A 16,265-nucleotide genomic window follows, 5' to 3' on the forward strand; every position below is an offset into this window, starting at 1 on the left:
ATTTTACTAGGATTCATCCTGGTAGGACGGTGGAATTGGGTAACATAGAGTTTAATATCAAGAAGACAGGTAATTCGTCCCATGGACGACTGATAAATCCCTCAACTATAGGTAGTCAATATACCATGATTTATTCTTGGAACTACAGCACAGTGTAGCGCGACGCAATTTCCATTCCTCATTCCTTTATTCCTTTCCTATAATACATGACACTATTGTATATAAATACTGTCGCTACGAATACCAGACTGAAATCAACATGCTCCTGCTACACCGTGCACAGAACGCTGGCGTTCTTGTACCACGTCAGCAGTGGGTTCTCGCCGCTCCGCGTCTCCGTGTCTTCAATGTACGCCCAGCGTTCCATAAAGTCCTGATGGCTCATCACCGTCGTTAGCTTGCCCGTGATGGCACGGTATATGTCCTCGACGACGTTGAAGTCGGTGGGGAAGAAGATGTCGAAGTAACCTTGGTGGACCTGCAAAGCATCTCGTCAGTTGCCGCTGCATAACACAGAGATTGATATGTGGAGCGCTTACAAATGGAGTCGACACCGGCACCGTTCGTCGCTTGTACCGAGTCTGCACCACTGGTGCGTTCAGTCCAGGAATCGTATCCGGCAGACTGTTAAAGTCGCTCGCCAGCAGTCGATGCGCCGGGAAATAGTCGTTCAGGATTTCGAAGAATTGCATCAGTCGAGTCGGGATGTACTCCGGCAACGTGAACTCGCTCTGGAAGGGCATCTTATTGCGAATTCCCCGCATCCACTTCGGCCCCAGCGGGGTAGGGAACGGGCGCCGCGCCGCGGCCTGCCTCACCCGCAGGAACCGCGCCGCCAGGGGATCCAGCTGAGTGTTGTAGTACTCGCAGAACTCGCCATCGGTGTCGATGAGCACCCCTCCCTGCTGGGGCAGTTCCGTCCGATAGTCATATCGGATCGCATCATGACCGAAGTTGTCAAAGACCTCCAGCGCCAGGAAGAAGCAGGGAGAATGCACGTAGGTGTCCCAGTCGAAGATCGACTTGTTGATGATCTCCACATGGCCCAAATGACCCCCTGCATTGAGCGAGTCCTTCAGATTCTTCATCTGGAGTTCTGCCAGGGTCGAAGAGATCTCGATGATCTTGAATTTGGTCCGTTGGTACACCTCGTAGTCGGTGTCGCGGATGAAATCGAGGATATTCAGCATCAGCGTGCCGTTGCCCGCCCCCATCTCGTAGATGATCAGATCGTGGTACGGGTATAGGGTCAACTTGTAGTTCGACACCAGATATCGGGCGATCGCCTCGCCGTAGTACGGCTTGAACAGCTCCGTGGGCGTGTGCCACAGTTGACGCGCATCATCGGGCTGGATCTCATCTAGCCGATCCTCGAACTCGGTGTACCGCTGGCCCAGCAGCCGGTGGAACGCTGGGCCGTCCTCGATGTTGTTGAAATCGAACGGCTCGCCGGGACTGAAGATGGTCGCATGCTTGGAGAAATAGCCGTAATGCGGATTGTAAAGACTGTCTGCATACAAATCACATATAAGCCAGGACACCAACTACCGGAAGACAAAATCTGCGTCTCTACCGTCAATGAATTCGCGGGTCAACATCTTGACCTGCCTGGGCCGCTCGCGATGATGGCGCAAGTCCTTGGCCGTGACCAACGGGAACGTCCGCAGTTGCTCCTCGATATCCCGGGGGTAATCGTCTCTCTTCGTCCAGAACATCCCATCATCCGTATTCTTCCGCCTGGCATTGCTATTGCTGGGCCTCCGTGTGAGAAACGAGCGACGCTGCTGCGGTGTGGGCCCTGGGTGTCTGGCGTCGTTGAAGCGCCGCAAGGACGAGCCAGGACGGGACTTGACGGACTGGCAGGCGGGATGCCGGAACAGCTGGCGAAACAGCTGGTTCAGGATAGCAGAGTCCATTCTGTGGATAGCTGGACTCTGGTCAGACGCAGAGAGGAGGCGAAATCGCAGGGGAGTTCGGTGCGTGGAGAGGAAGGCCGCACAGCAAAGAGAACGACGAAGATGGCCGTGCGGATTGGCTGCCGCTGGTCCAAGCTTCTCGTCCTCCCGCCGCCCGCAATATTATTGATCCCACGCTGTGCATCAGACAGGAAGAGAGGCTGTATTCTCTGCAGATCAAGGACTGCGTATTCTGTATTTATAAATGAACGAATATCATCGCGCCTACGTGGGCGCCGCCTTCGTGGCCGGGATTCTGGTGACCCTCGGCGTCCGAGAGCTCCTCTATCCACACATTGAGCGCCGCCTGCGCGGACCGCAGAAAACAGCAGCAGGCCAGAAAAATGCAGATGCTGCTGCTCTAGCTGATGAAAGTGATGCCGACCTCCTGAATTCCGTCAGAACCGGTCCTCCGGCAATTGTGGACGGCGTCGAAGGATGCATTGGGAATACGCCCCTCTTCCGGATCAAGTCGCTGTCCGACGCGACTGGATGCGAGATTCTCGCCAAGGCAGAGGTATGACCGCTGTCAAGCATATAATGTGTGTGTTTACAATGTCTTTCTAACATCGTGCTTGGTGCTAGTACTTGAACGGTGCTGGAGGAAGTCCCAAGGACCGCGTGGCCTTGAGCATGATTCAAATGGTAAGCCTGTCCATCTTTATAACCCTACTAGTGTAGGCTACACTTGAGAAGTACGGAGCATGCTGACTCACTGGACAGGCCGAGAAAGAAGGTTTCTTAAGACCGCATTCCGGAGATGTCATCTACGAAGGAACCTCGGGTTCTACGGGCATCTCGCTAGCTACGCTGGCACGGGCGCGAGGATACTTGGCCCACATGTACGTGGTAAATTCTGCCGTGTTAAATTCTAAAGAATATTTGTTTCATATTATTTACTGGCTATTGACACTGGTAATAGCTGCATGCCATCGGATCAAGCAATGGAAAAGTCGGACCTGCTGCTCAAACTCGGAGCCGTTGTCGACCGTGTTCCCCCAGCTCCCATCGTGGAACCAGGGAACTTTGTTAACAGAGCGAGGGCGCTTGCCCAGGCCCGGACTGAGTCTGCTGCCAGCGCTTCTGCAGGACCCTCCGCCGCGAGTGCAGATCAATTGACGAGCACCGTCGCGACATCCGAGCCCGGCGCGATGACTGGACGAGGCTTCTTTACCGATCAATTTGAGAACCCCGCCAACTGGACTGCTCATTATCGAGGCACTGGTCCAGAAATCTTTGCCCAATGCAACGGAAAGCTCGACGCCTTTGTGGCCGGAGCGGGCACCGGGGGAACGATATCCGGGGTGGCGCTTTTCCTTAAGCCCAGAATACCTAACATATCCATAGTCCTCGCGGATCCCCAAGGGAGCGGGCTGTACAACCGGGTCCGGTATGGGGTCATGTTCGACATCAAGGAGCGCGAAGGCACCCGCAGACGAAGCCAGGTCGACTCGATTGTTGAGGGCATTGGAATCAATCGCGTCACCGCCAACTTCGAGGCGGGCAGAGAATTGATCGACGATGCGGTACGGGTGACGGATGCGCAAGCCTTGGCTATGGCACGATGGCTGGTGGAGAAAGATGGAATCTTTATTGGAAGCAGCAGTGCAGTGAACTGTAAGTCATTGGCTTGAAAGATATTGTATAATAAACTGATCAAAACAGGTTTCGCGGCTGTCAAAACCGCGTTGAAACTTGGTCCTGGCCACCGAATCGTGACGGTGCTGACCGATTCAGGATCAAGGCATCTATCCAAATTCTGGGCCCAGGCGGGAGACGTGGGTGGCACGGTGGACACCAAATTGGAGGATGTTTTGAACGCTAAATAGATGCGACACGATAACAGGATATAATAAAATCCTCAGACCAGGAGAGGCACCAACTGTGGAAGCGCGGGCAAAACGCCGGAGGACTGTGAATAACCCGGTTCTGGCAGAACCTGGGGCCTATGGCATCGGCCCCATCACAGTCTCTTGGCGGAATATTTCGCAAGGGGAGACACTGAGCCCTTCGCCGGTGACTTCCTGCGAGATCCAGCAGTGCTTCCGCCCGGTTTTCCTTCTATCTGTATCGATGAAATACCTGATTTCGTGCGGAGATCGTCCGAGTCCTCTGCCAGAAGATCTTCTGGCTGTTTAAATTTAGCGGTATCGTCATTGGGCCTCTGGGGTGTCGAAAAATTGGTCTGTGAAACAAGACCTCCATCCTCGGAGCCTGGTCTCGGATCATCCGGATGCTGGGAAGACTTCCTTAGTTCAGTTCCCCAGATCTCATTATTCCCGGCCCAACGACGCAACAACTGATACTCAATCTCCTCTTGGGATCGGCTGGGGAGTTCCGCCTGAATGTCCTTCCACGAGAGCCCCGACTGATCTTTGAACCTCTCAAGCTTGTCCAATTCTTTTGTGGACCATACCTGATCTGCGAAGTGACGGTGACTGCGAAGTCTCACCCAAAGAAGACGATCCCAATTGTAGAGATTGGCCAGTTTTCGGCCCGGCAGACAATCAATGACATCTTGCCAACTGGACTTTTGTACTTTTCTTATTTGCACAACCAATCTAACCTCATCGGGCGTCAACAGGCTAATGGCGTTTGCATCTGCATCGATGCCATTCTGATGTGACTTTCCCATCTCCACTATAGATGCAGAATCCTGTACCGACGAGCTCGATTCCTTCGATTCCGGTGTGTCTTGGGCGCCAGGAGAGCTTTGTCTCCCTGATTGGCGTACGCCATCCAAGCCGTCAACGTCTGTTTTCTGTTTTCTTCCTTCCAGACTGTGCATCCTATCTGCTTTCCCTTTAGTCGGTGTTGGTGTAACTGACATAGGGCGTGGGCTGCAAAAACTCGAAGCTGACCTGGAAGCCGGCGACGGGAAGTCTTCTTGCAAAGGGTCATCCGAATCGCTGTCATCCCGCAGCTGCGCAAAACTCCAGTCCCGCACGACGGGCAGCTTGCGCTTGCGCTTAGAACGAACTCCCGGAGACTTTCGCTTCGGAGACTTTCGCTTCTTTTGTACGTCCGTATTTCGCCTACGGCCGGAGGAGGGCGGAGCCCAGATAGACCCTGCGGTCGGAGGAGATGCGGAGCGTGCTTGCGGAATGTCCAAGTCGGGTTGCAGTGGTTTCTTGTTCGTAGTTGGAGTAGAGAATTTGACATCGATGTCGGGGACCTGCCACAAAGGGTCCACTGCTTGACCTTTGGGGTCACTATCTTTCGTCGATGTCCCTTCTGGATAACGGGGGAATGGCGATTTCAAGATACCTGTCGATTGATCTTGTAGGGCCTGGCTGTTATTGTCCGCGACTGTCACTGCATCACCAAGCAAAGAGTCAACGCTGCTCCTGTCGTCATCTGCATCAGACGGTCCGTCGACACCGAAATCGTTTTCTGCTTCTCTGGCCATGAGAGAATGGAGCACTGCTTTCCCTGTAGTGGCTTCGACGTATCTCCCTTTGCCAACGTCTTGTAAAGGATCAACCTTCCCACCAGTAGCCGACCCGAGAGACGAATCTCTGGACTGGGCAAACGACGTGTCCCGGTCTTGCACCAGCTGTTCTGTACCTTTTCCAATATCGCCCTCATCCTGCATTCCCAAGATGTGCCCTTTGTTGACCACGATCTCACCCGTTTTCAGATCGATTTCATCCCCCACATCGCTAAAGTCCCTCCCGTATTTCTCAAAAATGCCCTCGAAGAGGGATTTGAGACGCATGTCATTCCGAGCGCGGGCTAATTGTAAATCAACGTCGTCTGACAAGTCTGGCGCCGCCACAGAGAGGCGGGGTCTTTTGCTGGGTCTCTCCATGATCTAGCGAGGGAAGGTATATTCGGACCGTTGACGAAGTTCATAGCCTGTACCGCTGAAGGCGTCGCTTGGGGACCGGGAACACTCAAAAGATTATGCGCTTCGACTACAATGCCTGCAGCATGCTTTAGCACGTAGAGGATCACGTTCAATTGAATGTAGCAGGAATGTCAAGTGGTAGCAACTGCCATACTCGCACACCAGATGTGCTGAGAACGTGAATTGTGTCGCCTCAGGCAGCTACCTAGGCTGCAGAAAAGAAGACTGGGCTTCCAGAAAAAGCGCGCTTGGGCAAAGTCCTGAATCACAAGACGGATGCTCTGCGAGCCCAGTGGAAGGAGAGGGCGCGTGGCAGCTGCACGCGGCTTGCGATGGTTGTTGGTGGACGGAAGTTGCAAGTCTTAGCTAATGCAAGGGCGGTGCCTGACATGACGTCCATCATCACCGCCCCGACAGCTTCTCACCACGCCCATGCCAGATTCCGCATTCAACCATCAGTGACATTCCCACGATGATAGAAAAGGCTCTGAAGTCTCCCATGCCAACATGTACTGCCAGAAATGCCGCACGCCGTTGAAGCTCGACGGCTCCCTGGAGTCGCTCAATCCCGCAGCTTTTGATTTGCTCGTTGGTATGCATAGGAGTCCGACTAGTTTCAGTTCAGAAGTGATAACTGACGCTTTGCAATTGTTCCGCAGGTTCTACAGGGAAATCCCTCCCAGAGCATCCGAACAATTCACCCTCTCACCGACCACCATACCCTCCCGAGCGACGGGAGCTCTACGATCGGGCTTCTCGTCACGCTTCGACACCAGTCTACAGGAGATCCATACCGCCTCCACGCCATGCATCAACAGGCTCGCCCACCCATCCTCGACTGGGACGAGGAGACAGCGGCGGAATGTCCTTTGTCATGCTCACCGAGTCCCAGGTTGCGCCGCCACAGACTCCCGGTGCGAATGGTGACACCAATGGACAGGGCGTTGATGGCAGTTCGCAGGACGGCGAAGATAAGTCTTTTTCCAGCCAAGTAGAGAGAGCGACGCGACTGTTCGAGATCCTCTCCGCCCGTTCTGATATCGACCATCCGATCTGTGTCGAATGCACCGAAATGCTGGTGGACGGGCTGCAAAAGAAGCTGGCAGCCGCGACGAAAGAGCGCGATGCTTATATTTCATTCCTGAAGTCGCTCAACGCAACTGTTCCATCTCAAGAGGAGGTGGAAGCGGCAGAGAAATCGCTGAAAGAGACGTTGGAGGCGGAGGCCGCGGCGTACGAGGAGCTGCTCGCGCTGGAGAAGGAGAAGGCTGCGGTAGACCAGGAAATTGCCGAACTGGAAGAGGAGGCGCGCCGACTGGATTTAGAAGAAGAAAAGTTCTGGCGCGATCGAAATGCGTTTGCGCTTACTTTGTCAGAATTTCAAAACGAACGCGATGCACTCAACATGCGGTATGATCATGACTCCCGGCAGCTCGAGCGGCTCCAGCGGACCAACGTCTACAACGACGCGTTCTGCATCGGACATGACGGCTACTTTGGGACGATCAATGGGTTGCGCCTGGGTCGTCTGGCCAATCCATCGGTAGACTGGGCTGAGATCAATGCTGCTTGGGGTCAGACTGCACTCCTGCTGGCGACGATCGCTGAGCGGCTGGGATTCCAGTTCAAGGGTTATCGCCTGAAGCCGATGGGATCAACATCAAGGATCGAGAGGATCGAGTATCCGCCGGAGACATCTTCAGACCATGCTGCCGGAGGTCAGAAATCATCACCAGCGCCGAAAGTAACTACTTTGGATCTCTTTTCATCAGGGGATCTGCCACTCAACCTTCCTTGGCTACACCGCCGCTTTGACGCGGGCATGGTTGCGTTTCTTGAGTGTCTCCGCCAGCTGGGCGAGTACGTTGAGCACACTCCAGTCCCTGTCACTTCTCGTCGAGGACACACTGGCGTCACCACGTCTGGCCTGAAGCTCCCATATGAAATCAAGCGGGACCGGATTGGCGATGCCAGTATCAAGTTGGGTTTCAACCAAAACGACGAGACGTGGACGCGTGCCTGCAAATACACGCTTACCTGCTGCAAGTTTCTCCTCGCGCATGCCAGCAACGTCGCGAGTGCGGGTGCTAGCAATTCAGCCGCGGTAGCAGCGGCAGCTGTATCTACCACGCAGCAAGGGGACAGTACGGGTCAGAATCCAACCAAGAAGTAGTCGGATCTGATTGAAAGTCAACTTTGGAATTCGATTCGTAATGAGAATTGACAGACAATGATCTCGGTGACACGATCCAGACCTGGAATAAAGGAGGAATTTTAATTGAACTGGCAACTGGCTGAAGATATTCCTTCTTTCGCCGTCCAGCGTTTGCTCAGAACAGTACGCTCAGACACTGCAGAAGCGTACTCAGCGAGCGCTACGCATGGAATAACTGGTTATGGAGAAATGATGGCATGTTGTCATGAGAACAGTTCGCAATGTAGTGTCTGGAAATCACACATTACAATGCCCGCAACCAGAGCTATTCGATATCTTCTCCGCCAGATGCCATCCATCGATTGGACTGTTTCGTTCCAGCAACGGCAAACAGCCCATTATTGGATCGAACGTGTGATACATCATCGTCTATACGAACTGACTTGGTTCGCCTGTTTTCATCCTAATGGGCTTCGCTCTGGTTTTGCTCTGGCCTTGCGATTCTGGCTTGGCAACACCTGCGAAAGGTGTTCACACCCCAGGGCTGCAGCTGAGCGAATGATTGGTCCATATACAGCAATGCAGCAAGAGATGTTTCATTGGCTTCTACAGTCTTGCTGCGGGACAGGGAATTGAATATCCCATTTACATTGACAGGAGATGAAGTGTACTCAAGACGATATCTCGCAATTCTATGTCTACCCAGGACAGAGGCAGTCCTGACGAATATTTAATAGAGCCTGCACGAGGGCGATGTTCACGGCAATTTATATGAACAGTTTCTAGCCAACATGCAATGTATGAGGGTCAGTACAGTATGCGCATATGCAGGTAGACTTGTTCCCTATGGCATGAATAATATGCTGTCCTCTGCGGAAACGCACAGTTATTGAACTGTATTGTCTGTTGCCGATATAAAGCTTCTTGCTAGCAAGTCTACTAATCAGAATAGATTCCGGCTGGCCGCCGGCCATTCAACTTCTATAATTAGATGAATGTTTGATCTGCTTTCTCAGGCCTCCAGCTTGAAGGCTGCTCCTTGAGTTTAGCCTACCTGTCTAACTCTCTAATGGACAGGAACAGCCAACAGGGCGAAAGATTATGCGAGCCTGTCACTTCTCCGTGCAGATCCGAAGATAAACCGGTCCATTTCATGTGTCAACTCAACGCTTCTACCCCTGCAAGCACCCCACATTACACGTCTGGGGCAAGGATCATCTCCTGTTTTGGGCGGTTGCTATTTCTCAATATTCACCGGCAGAGCAGGGATTCGGAGCTAACTTGAACACAGTTCTGACGTGGGGTTTTCGCCTTAACATTCTACACCGTATGTCTTCTTTTTGGACTTTTTAGGCTTGTCGCTCTATCAACATACATCGGGATGTATGACACTGTCACTGCTTAAAAAATCGCGAGTCGTCAGTCTTCTGTTCTTAATTGAATATGTGGCTGTACACAATCGCACTGTTGGTCTTCGTACTTGTTGCCCTGCAGCAGCACAAGCAAACGTAGACTCGCAAGCAAGAGAAGATCTCCTCCAGGTCCGCCAGGTAATCCAGTGCACTCGTTCCCAACAGTCAGTTCTGCAGCTAAACCGTATCACAGGCAAACCCATCGTCGGAAATCTCTTTGACATTCCTCCATGCCATTCGTGGATCAAGTTCAAAGAATGGGCTGACATCTATGGACCGATATTCCAACTGAACATCGTTGGGCGGAGACACGTTGTCCTGTCCACAGAGAAGATTGCCAGCGATCTCCTACGCGAGCGCGGTTCGCTGTACTCGTCGAGGGAATACCTGCCCTTTGCGTCGGGGTTGCTGTCGAACAACCTCCGGCCTTTGCTTCTTCCTTATAATGGTATTTTGACAACACCGTAATCTTTTTCCCCCCTGCGCTGCGTTTGATCTGACCGGAAATCGACGGCACAGACCTCTGGCGTCGAGGGCGAAAACTAATGCACCACCTGACCATGTCCTCGGCTGCCGACTCATACCAGCCGGTCCAGGACTACGAGTCGAAGAAGCTTCTCGTCTCTCTGCTAAGGAATCCAAGCCAATACGAGAAATGGTTCGAGCAGTACGCCTCTGGCGTCGTCTATCGCATCGGGTTCGGCCGCTGGATCGAGACCGGAGAGGAGTCTGATTTCAAGAGGGTCATCAAAGTAGCGAAGACAGTCGAGCGAGTGGCATCACCAGGCGCCTATCTCGTGGACTCGTTCCCGATCCTGAATTACATACCAACGCCGCTGGCGCCATTCAAGCAGGAGGCGCGCCGGTTGCATGCTGAAGAGCTCAGTCTCTTCCGGAAACTCCAGCAGGATGTACGCGATGAGATGGCAACCGGTAAGGCTACCACGACTAGCTCGTTCACCCGCGTGTTCCTCGAGAACCAGGACAGCTACCAGCTCTCTGACGACGAGGGTGCGTACGTCATTGGCACTCTGTTCGAGGCTGGCAGTGGCACGACCGCTGCGGCCATGATGTCCTTCTGTCTGTGCATGTGCCATTTCCCGGAATGGCAGTCCAAGATGCAGGAGGAAATCGACGCTCACGTAGGCGATCGAACGCCGCAATTCGAGGACATGCCCAACCTGCCCACCCTGCGAGCCGTCATCAAGGAGGTCTTGCGCTGGCGGCCAGTGACCGCGGGGGGCATTCCCCATCAACTGACCAAGGACGACACATACGAGGGATTCTTCTTCCCAGCGGGCACTGTCTTCCACGCGAACAAATGGGCCATCCACCGCGACCCGGAGCTGTATCCTGACCCAGACAACTTCCGGCCAGAGCGATGGCTGAGCCGGGACTTCCCAACCACGTACCGCGAGCCGCTGACGAAATACCCCAACCTGCGAAACTACTCGTGTTTCGGCTTCGAGCGCCGGATCTGCCCAGGGCAGAACATTGCGGAGCGGTCGATGAACATCCTGACGGCGCGCATTGCGCGGGCGGTCCACCTCCGCAGGAAAAAGGACGCGCAGGGCAACGACCTTCCCTTGCCGCTGTACGATTACACGGCGGGAGTCAATGTGCAACCCAAGCATTTTGATTTTGATGTCGTTCCCAGACCGCCTGAACGAGCGGAGCAGATTGTGGCGGCGTTTAAGGAGGCGAGGTCAAAGCGGGATCTATGATTGCAGACCTCCTAGAACTGTGGTCCTCTCCGGAGTATTGTTAATATTGGTATTCCCACTAGACAATGCTATTATTACTATTTTAGTAGATACTTGATGGCAATTCTGTTCATAATTAGGCGGCAACGAGAGTCTTTCTCGCCTTACACACCTCAGCGAGACTAGAGAAAGTTCTATCTGAACATGGTTTCTCTCTCCCACAAACTCAGTTAAATGTGTGCCTCAGGTAATAAGAGCGAATGGCAAATGAGTATCTAGCATTTTCATAGTATACAATTTGATCATACATAATATGTTTAACTGTCAAAAATGATAATGTTGAGGCCGTTCAACGCATTCTTTACCTCGGTACGTAGAATATATATATATTAGCGGGTTTATATAGAGCAAAGCCCACAGTCTATTTTCAACTTTTCTTTTCTTCAAGAACAGTAACTGGAATTATATAGTCTCAGTAAATAAATATTCATCATGTGCGCAAAGAAAATGAAAATAAGAACAAAAATGTATATTGGTAGGGTGCAGAGTTGTGGCAACAAACTGGATAAAGGCGGCTCATGACTCATCCAAGGCCCCAAGAACAAGAACAACCCCCACTCCGCAGTGGATCTGCAGATACAACCTCGTTTATCACTGATCGCACCCAGCTGATTCGTTAGCGCTGTCAATCCTCATGCTTATCTGTTCAAGACATCACTTCGACTCATCCTGACACATCCATTCTTGCTGCGCCATCTTGACTAGTGCATGTACTCCGTGCCCAGGTACCTGCCTAGTAACCGAAGTCAGGTACTGTACAGTACGCTTGTGCGAGTCACAGTAACTATGGACTTGAATTCAGCCTTGTCGGCTCATCAAACCGTTGGATAAATGGGCTTAAATATCGACTGATAGCTCTCATCGATCAGGATGAGACGTAGATTTTATTCAGTCAAGTTTCAGTCTTCGCCACTGCTGAGCCAGACGTTGAGAGCTCTGAACGTTTACAGAATTAATAATTGTTAATTGTTTATTCATTTTCAGATCGATCGACAACAGCATGGCGACTCCAAAAAGGATTCCATCACTCGGTTGCTACGACACCGCGCTGTGCGTTATCCCCCCCGCCCATCTGGGTCGAGAGATCGACCGTCTGCGCGCATTGTACGATGTCAAGGCGTACGGGCGATGGCCGCCACATGTCAATGTCCTCTATCCGTTCGTCGCAGTCGAGAGTCTGCCTCGAGCAATGGAGGTAATCCAGTCGAAATTCAGAAGCACTGGCTCCGACCAAGCCATCCATCTCTGCCTTGACAAACCCGACTACTTTGCTCACAAACGCAGCAATACCATCTTCCTTACCGAGGACGACCGCGACAGTGACGCCAGGTCTAGTCGAAATCTTGTGCAGCTCCGAGAAGACATTCTAGAAGCGTTCAACCAGCCCAATGATGAATATCGCCTCCATCTCTCGATTGGTCAGACTGACGCACACGATGTCTCACTGCGCGAGTATCTGCTGGCCAAAGCAGGCTTGCTGCTTCCAATTGCCTGGCGAGTCGAAGAGCTCGTCGTTCTCGTCCGGGAAAGGCTGCCAGGTGGTGTCGCGGCGAGTCCGATGAGAGTCTGGGGAACCATTTCATTGACCGGTGACTTCTGCATCACGATGGGCAAACCACTCAATTTGCAGAGAAGTGCTAGCATTGGGAGTACACTGCCCCAAGATGAGACAGATTTAAAAGCTGGCCCACCTTCATCAAACAAGAAGCCAAAAAGTACACCCAGCATGTCGGCTGCAGTACAGCCTGGGGTTACCTTTCAATTCTTCACGACAGATGGCATTTGGGCTTCTGTTCAACCGTCTCCCCTGCCGTCAGAGGAACGAGTCACAGCCGGTTCATTGACAATATCCACCTACAACGTCTTTATCGATGACATCGATCCACCGCCCCGGGATAGGTATCCCATCCTCCTGCGGAACCTGCTCTCCGAGTCTGCAGTGGCAGATATGCTGGTCTTGCAGGAAGTGTCCGATGACTTTTTGTCCTATCTCCTAAAGCAAGACGGCATTTGCAGCCGCTATCCTTTCGCCACACATGGTCCGCCAGACCAGCCAGGGATCGGTCCGTTGGCCAGCCTGCGGAATACCGTCGTGTTGAGTCGCTGGCCCTTTCGCTGGGAATGGCTGCCATTTGAGAAGCGCCACAAGGGCACCATTGTGGTTGTGCTCGACACTGTCGGGACGTACAAAGATTCGAAATTTCTCCCGCTCATCATCGCTGGTGTCCATCTCACCCGCGGACTGACTGACAGCGCCATTGCTGCCAAACAGTCCCAGGTCAGGGCGCTACTCAGACACCTGACCGAGAAGTACCCCGACAACCCATGGATTGTCGCCGGCGATTTCAACATCACAACATCGACGTATACGCTTGACGCAGCGGTGAAGCGAAAATCCATATCCCCCCAGAGTGCATCGAAGCTTTCTTCTCTGGATACAATATTCTTCGAGACCGGACTGTGTGATTCGTGGTTTGCCGCCCGAGCCAGCACAAGCGAGACCTCAGGTTCGTATCATGGTAGGATGCAATTTGAGAACCTGTATGAAGGCGAAGAAGGCGCCACCTTCGACCCGACGGCGAACCAACTCGCTGCTGAGGTCTCCGGAAGAAGCTATCAAAGTCGGCCACAGCGGTATGATAGAATATTTTTCAAGGGCGATAGTTTCATCGTGACCAATTTCAACATGTTCGGTTTCCCGGGGGGAGACAATCACAAGCAGAGCGAGGAAGCGCAGGTACGCTGTGGAAGTGACCACTGGGGAATTCGAGCTTCGCTGGATCTGGATCAAAATCCTATAGAGGCCCATACATCCGTTTCCATCCAGGTGAAAAAGGCGCCTCCCAACCTCGCAGATGTCACGCTCTTGAAGGCCTATCTGGATGAGCACCAGCAATTCCCTACAGACGAAGAAGTCAGCAAACGCAGGGAAGTATTTTCTCTTGTCAAGGATATCTTGACGCAGAAACCGCAGTCTCGTGACGCTGCAGAAAGCCGATCCAGTCTGTCGTTTGTCGTCGTCCCAGTCGGCTCGTATCGCCTTGGAGTGTGGAACACATCCTCTGATATCGACTGTTTGTGCATCGGGCAGATCAGTCCCAAGACGTTCTTTGCACTTGCTACCCCGAAACTGCGGAAGGCGGCCGATCTGGGTGTACACATCTCGAGAAAGGTCAAGGCCGCTTCTGGGACCATGCTGGAGCTGGACGTTCGAGGCATTCGACTCGATTTACATTATTGTCCTGCTACAAGTGTCGTGGAAAGGTATGATCTATACCCTGAAGTTATCAAATCACATATAGGCAGTTACCACTGACCATACTTTGCAATTCGCTCGCAGATGGCCCCAAGTCCTGGAATTGCCACCCTCAGATCCCGCCTTCGACTTGCCGATTCAGTCATTGATCAGACTGAATTGCCTTAGGGACATGGACTATCTGCAACGGACCATCCCTGACCTCGCTGCCTTCCGTCTGGCATATCGATTCATCAAGACATGGGCGAAGCAACGGGGCATCTACTCCTCCAAGCTCGGCTACTTCGGGGGCATCCACATCGCCCTGCTGCTGTCGCGCATCTGCAAGCTTTCTTTCCGCGAGACGGGGGCCCTCACGGCGTCGGACCTGATCTGCACATTTTTCAGTCACTATGCCCACTTTGACTGGAGGACGCAGATAGTGTTTGATCCTTCCTTTTACAAGCAGCCGCCACGGTACTACCGATCTGCGCGGGAGCCAATGGTCATACTGGGGATTCACGCTCCCAAGGTCAACGTAGCCCACACTGCCTCTCTTCCATCGGTGAAGACACTGGAGCAGGAGCTGAAGGGGGCAGACAATCTCCTGTCCAAGGTGGACGTCACCTGGACGGAGCTCGTTGGGACTACGACAGGTGTCGATGTACCCAGCGGGGCCAGTGAATTCTTGAAATCGTACAGCAGCTATGTGAAGATCGACGTGCACTACTGGGGCATGTCCTCTGTCAAGGGCAAAATGCTTGTTGGCTGGTTGGAGTCGAGATGTGTCCTGCTTCTTGTTGGTATGTTTGGACGTTCTCCGTTCTGCTGACTTTTCTTGGTCTATTTACTGCTGACACATAAACAGACATTAACCGGAAGTTCCCCGATCTTCATGCCAGGATCTGGCCCGCGAGATTCACGAATATGGAGGAGATCCACGAGGACGCGGGAGAATACCAGGGGTGCTACCTGGTTGGCCTTGCGAAGGGAGATACTGCCGGCACGGGAACGATGAGCGAATCCGACCAGAGGTCGGCCCACATCGCATTGCAGGCGGTCCTCAACGGATTTGCGGAGCAAATTCGTGGCGATGAAGTGTATTTCGACGCGTCTTCATCCTGGGTGGATGTGACGCTTGTCAAGCAGTCCGATCTGCAGGACCAGCACCTCCGAATCGATGATCGGGATTGGGGAAACACGTTCGTCGAGGAGGATTCTGATACCGAAGACGAGGACGATCTTGGTGCTGACGGTGATATTGATGCCGTTCGTGACGATTCCAAGCAGAAAATCTCACCCTTGCGCCCAAATGTTCCCAAACCAGCCGGTGCAAGCCGGCTTCGTCCTGCAGGAGACATCCTCAACCGCCTGCGGTGGGACCCCAACATCGACAGCAGCGACTACCTGGTCGGATATGAAGATCGCTTCGTGGGTATCCGCGAGGTAGGGATCGATCGGTGGAAGTCTGAGCAGACGGAGGAGGAGTTCATTCCCCAGCACAGGATCGTGTATTTCAAGCGGAAGAGCGATGGGGCGGTGGTGTGGGATCGCACGACGAGGAGAGATGAGATTTTTGGCAGTGGTGATCAGGCAGGACAGAACTGAGTATATCGTCTTATGAAATTTGTATAGTGAGGATATGATGGATAATAAAAGTGACTGAAATCTGCTAAGATCAGTACCTGCATGTGCTCTTTCACATAAATCCCTTTCCATAAAATTGCTTATGACATGGCAAACCTGAGAAAGTAGTTATTGGTTGTAGGTATTTGAGAACACTTACTGTTTTAATAAACCACACCTGATTGACTGGTTACAGAATACAAAATATGCAGCTTTCTAGATAACAAATGACGTGAGGCAGGCAGTATCCGGGGCATACCTTCATACAC

General features: G+C 52.7%; 6 protein-coding genes across 6 annotated transcripts; 4 read left to right on the forward strand and 2 right to left on the reverse strand.

Annotated features, from left to right (window-relative positions):
- Positions 1-268: 268 nt before the first annotated feature.
- On the reverse strand, positions 269-1,598 carry T310_2207 (uncharacterized protein; the record flags this gene model as incomplete). The annotated part of the gene is made up of 3 exons (XM_013474913.1): positions 269-478; positions 540-1,510; positions 1,574-1,598. 3 exons carry the CDS (start codon positions 1,596-1,598, stop codon positions 269-271), a joined length of 1,206 nt encoding a protein of 401 aa, XP_013330367.1.
- Positions 1,599-2,160: 562 nt separating this feature from the next.
- Positions 2,161-3,784, forward strand: T310_2208 (Cysteine synthase; the record flags this gene model as incomplete). The annotated part of the gene is made up of 5 exons (XM_013474914.1): positions 2,161-2,472; positions 2,541-2,600; positions 2,679-2,797; positions 2,878-3,572; positions 3,621-3,784. 5 exons carry the CDS (start codon positions 2,161-2,163, stop codon positions 3,782-3,784), a joined length of 1,350 nt encoding a protein of 449 aa, XP_013330368.1.
- Positions 3,785-3,918: 134 nt separating this feature from the next.
- T310_2209 (Myb-like DNA-binding domain protein) lies at positions 3,919-5,673 on the reverse strand (the record flags this gene model as incomplete). The annotated part of the gene is made up of 1 exon (XM_013474915.1): positions 3,919-5,673. The coding sequence occupies one exon, from the start codon at positions 5,671-5,673 to the stop codon at positions 3,919-3,921; it is 1,755 nt and encodes a 584-aa protein (XP_013330369.1).
- A 639-nt stretch (positions 5,674-6,312) lies between these two features.
- Positions 6,313-7,978, forward strand: T310_2210 (Autophagy protein Apg6; the record flags this gene model as incomplete). Its single annotated transcript, XM_013474916.1, has 2 exons — positions 6,313-6,397; positions 6,465-7,978. 2 exons carry the CDS (start codon positions 6,313-6,315, stop codon positions 7,976-7,978), a joined length of 1,599 nt encoding a protein of 532 aa, XP_013330370.1.
- Positions 7,979-9,932: 1,954 nt separating this feature from the next.
- On the forward strand, positions 9,933-11,096 carry T310_2211 (uncharacterized protein; the record flags this gene model as incomplete). The annotated part of the gene is made up of 1 exon (XM_013474917.1): positions 9,933-11,096. One exon carries the CDS (start codon positions 9,933-9,935, stop codon positions 11,094-11,096), a length of 1,164 nt encoding a protein of 387 aa, XP_013330371.1.
- A 1,039-nt stretch (positions 11,097-12,135) lies between these two features.
- Positions 12,136-15,978, forward strand: T310_2212 (DUF455 domain protein; the record flags this gene model as incomplete). Its single annotated transcript, XM_013474918.1, has 3 exons — positions 12,136-14,399; positions 14,476-15,173; positions 15,239-15,978. The coding sequence occupies 3 exons, from the start codon at positions 12,136-12,138 to the stop codon at positions 15,976-15,978; spliced, it is 3,702 nt and encodes a 1,233-aa protein (XP_013330372.1).
- Between the last annotated feature and the right edge of the window lie 287 nt (positions 15,979-16,265).

The sequence above is a fragment of the Rasamsonia emersonii genome, assembly GCF_000968595.1.
Source record: "Rasamsonia emersonii CBS 393.64 chromosome Unknown ctg1118621760017, whole genome shotgun sequence".
NCBI lineage: Eukaryota > Fungi > Ascomycota > Eurotiomycetes > Eurotiales > Trichocomaceae > Rasamsonia > Rasamsonia emersonii.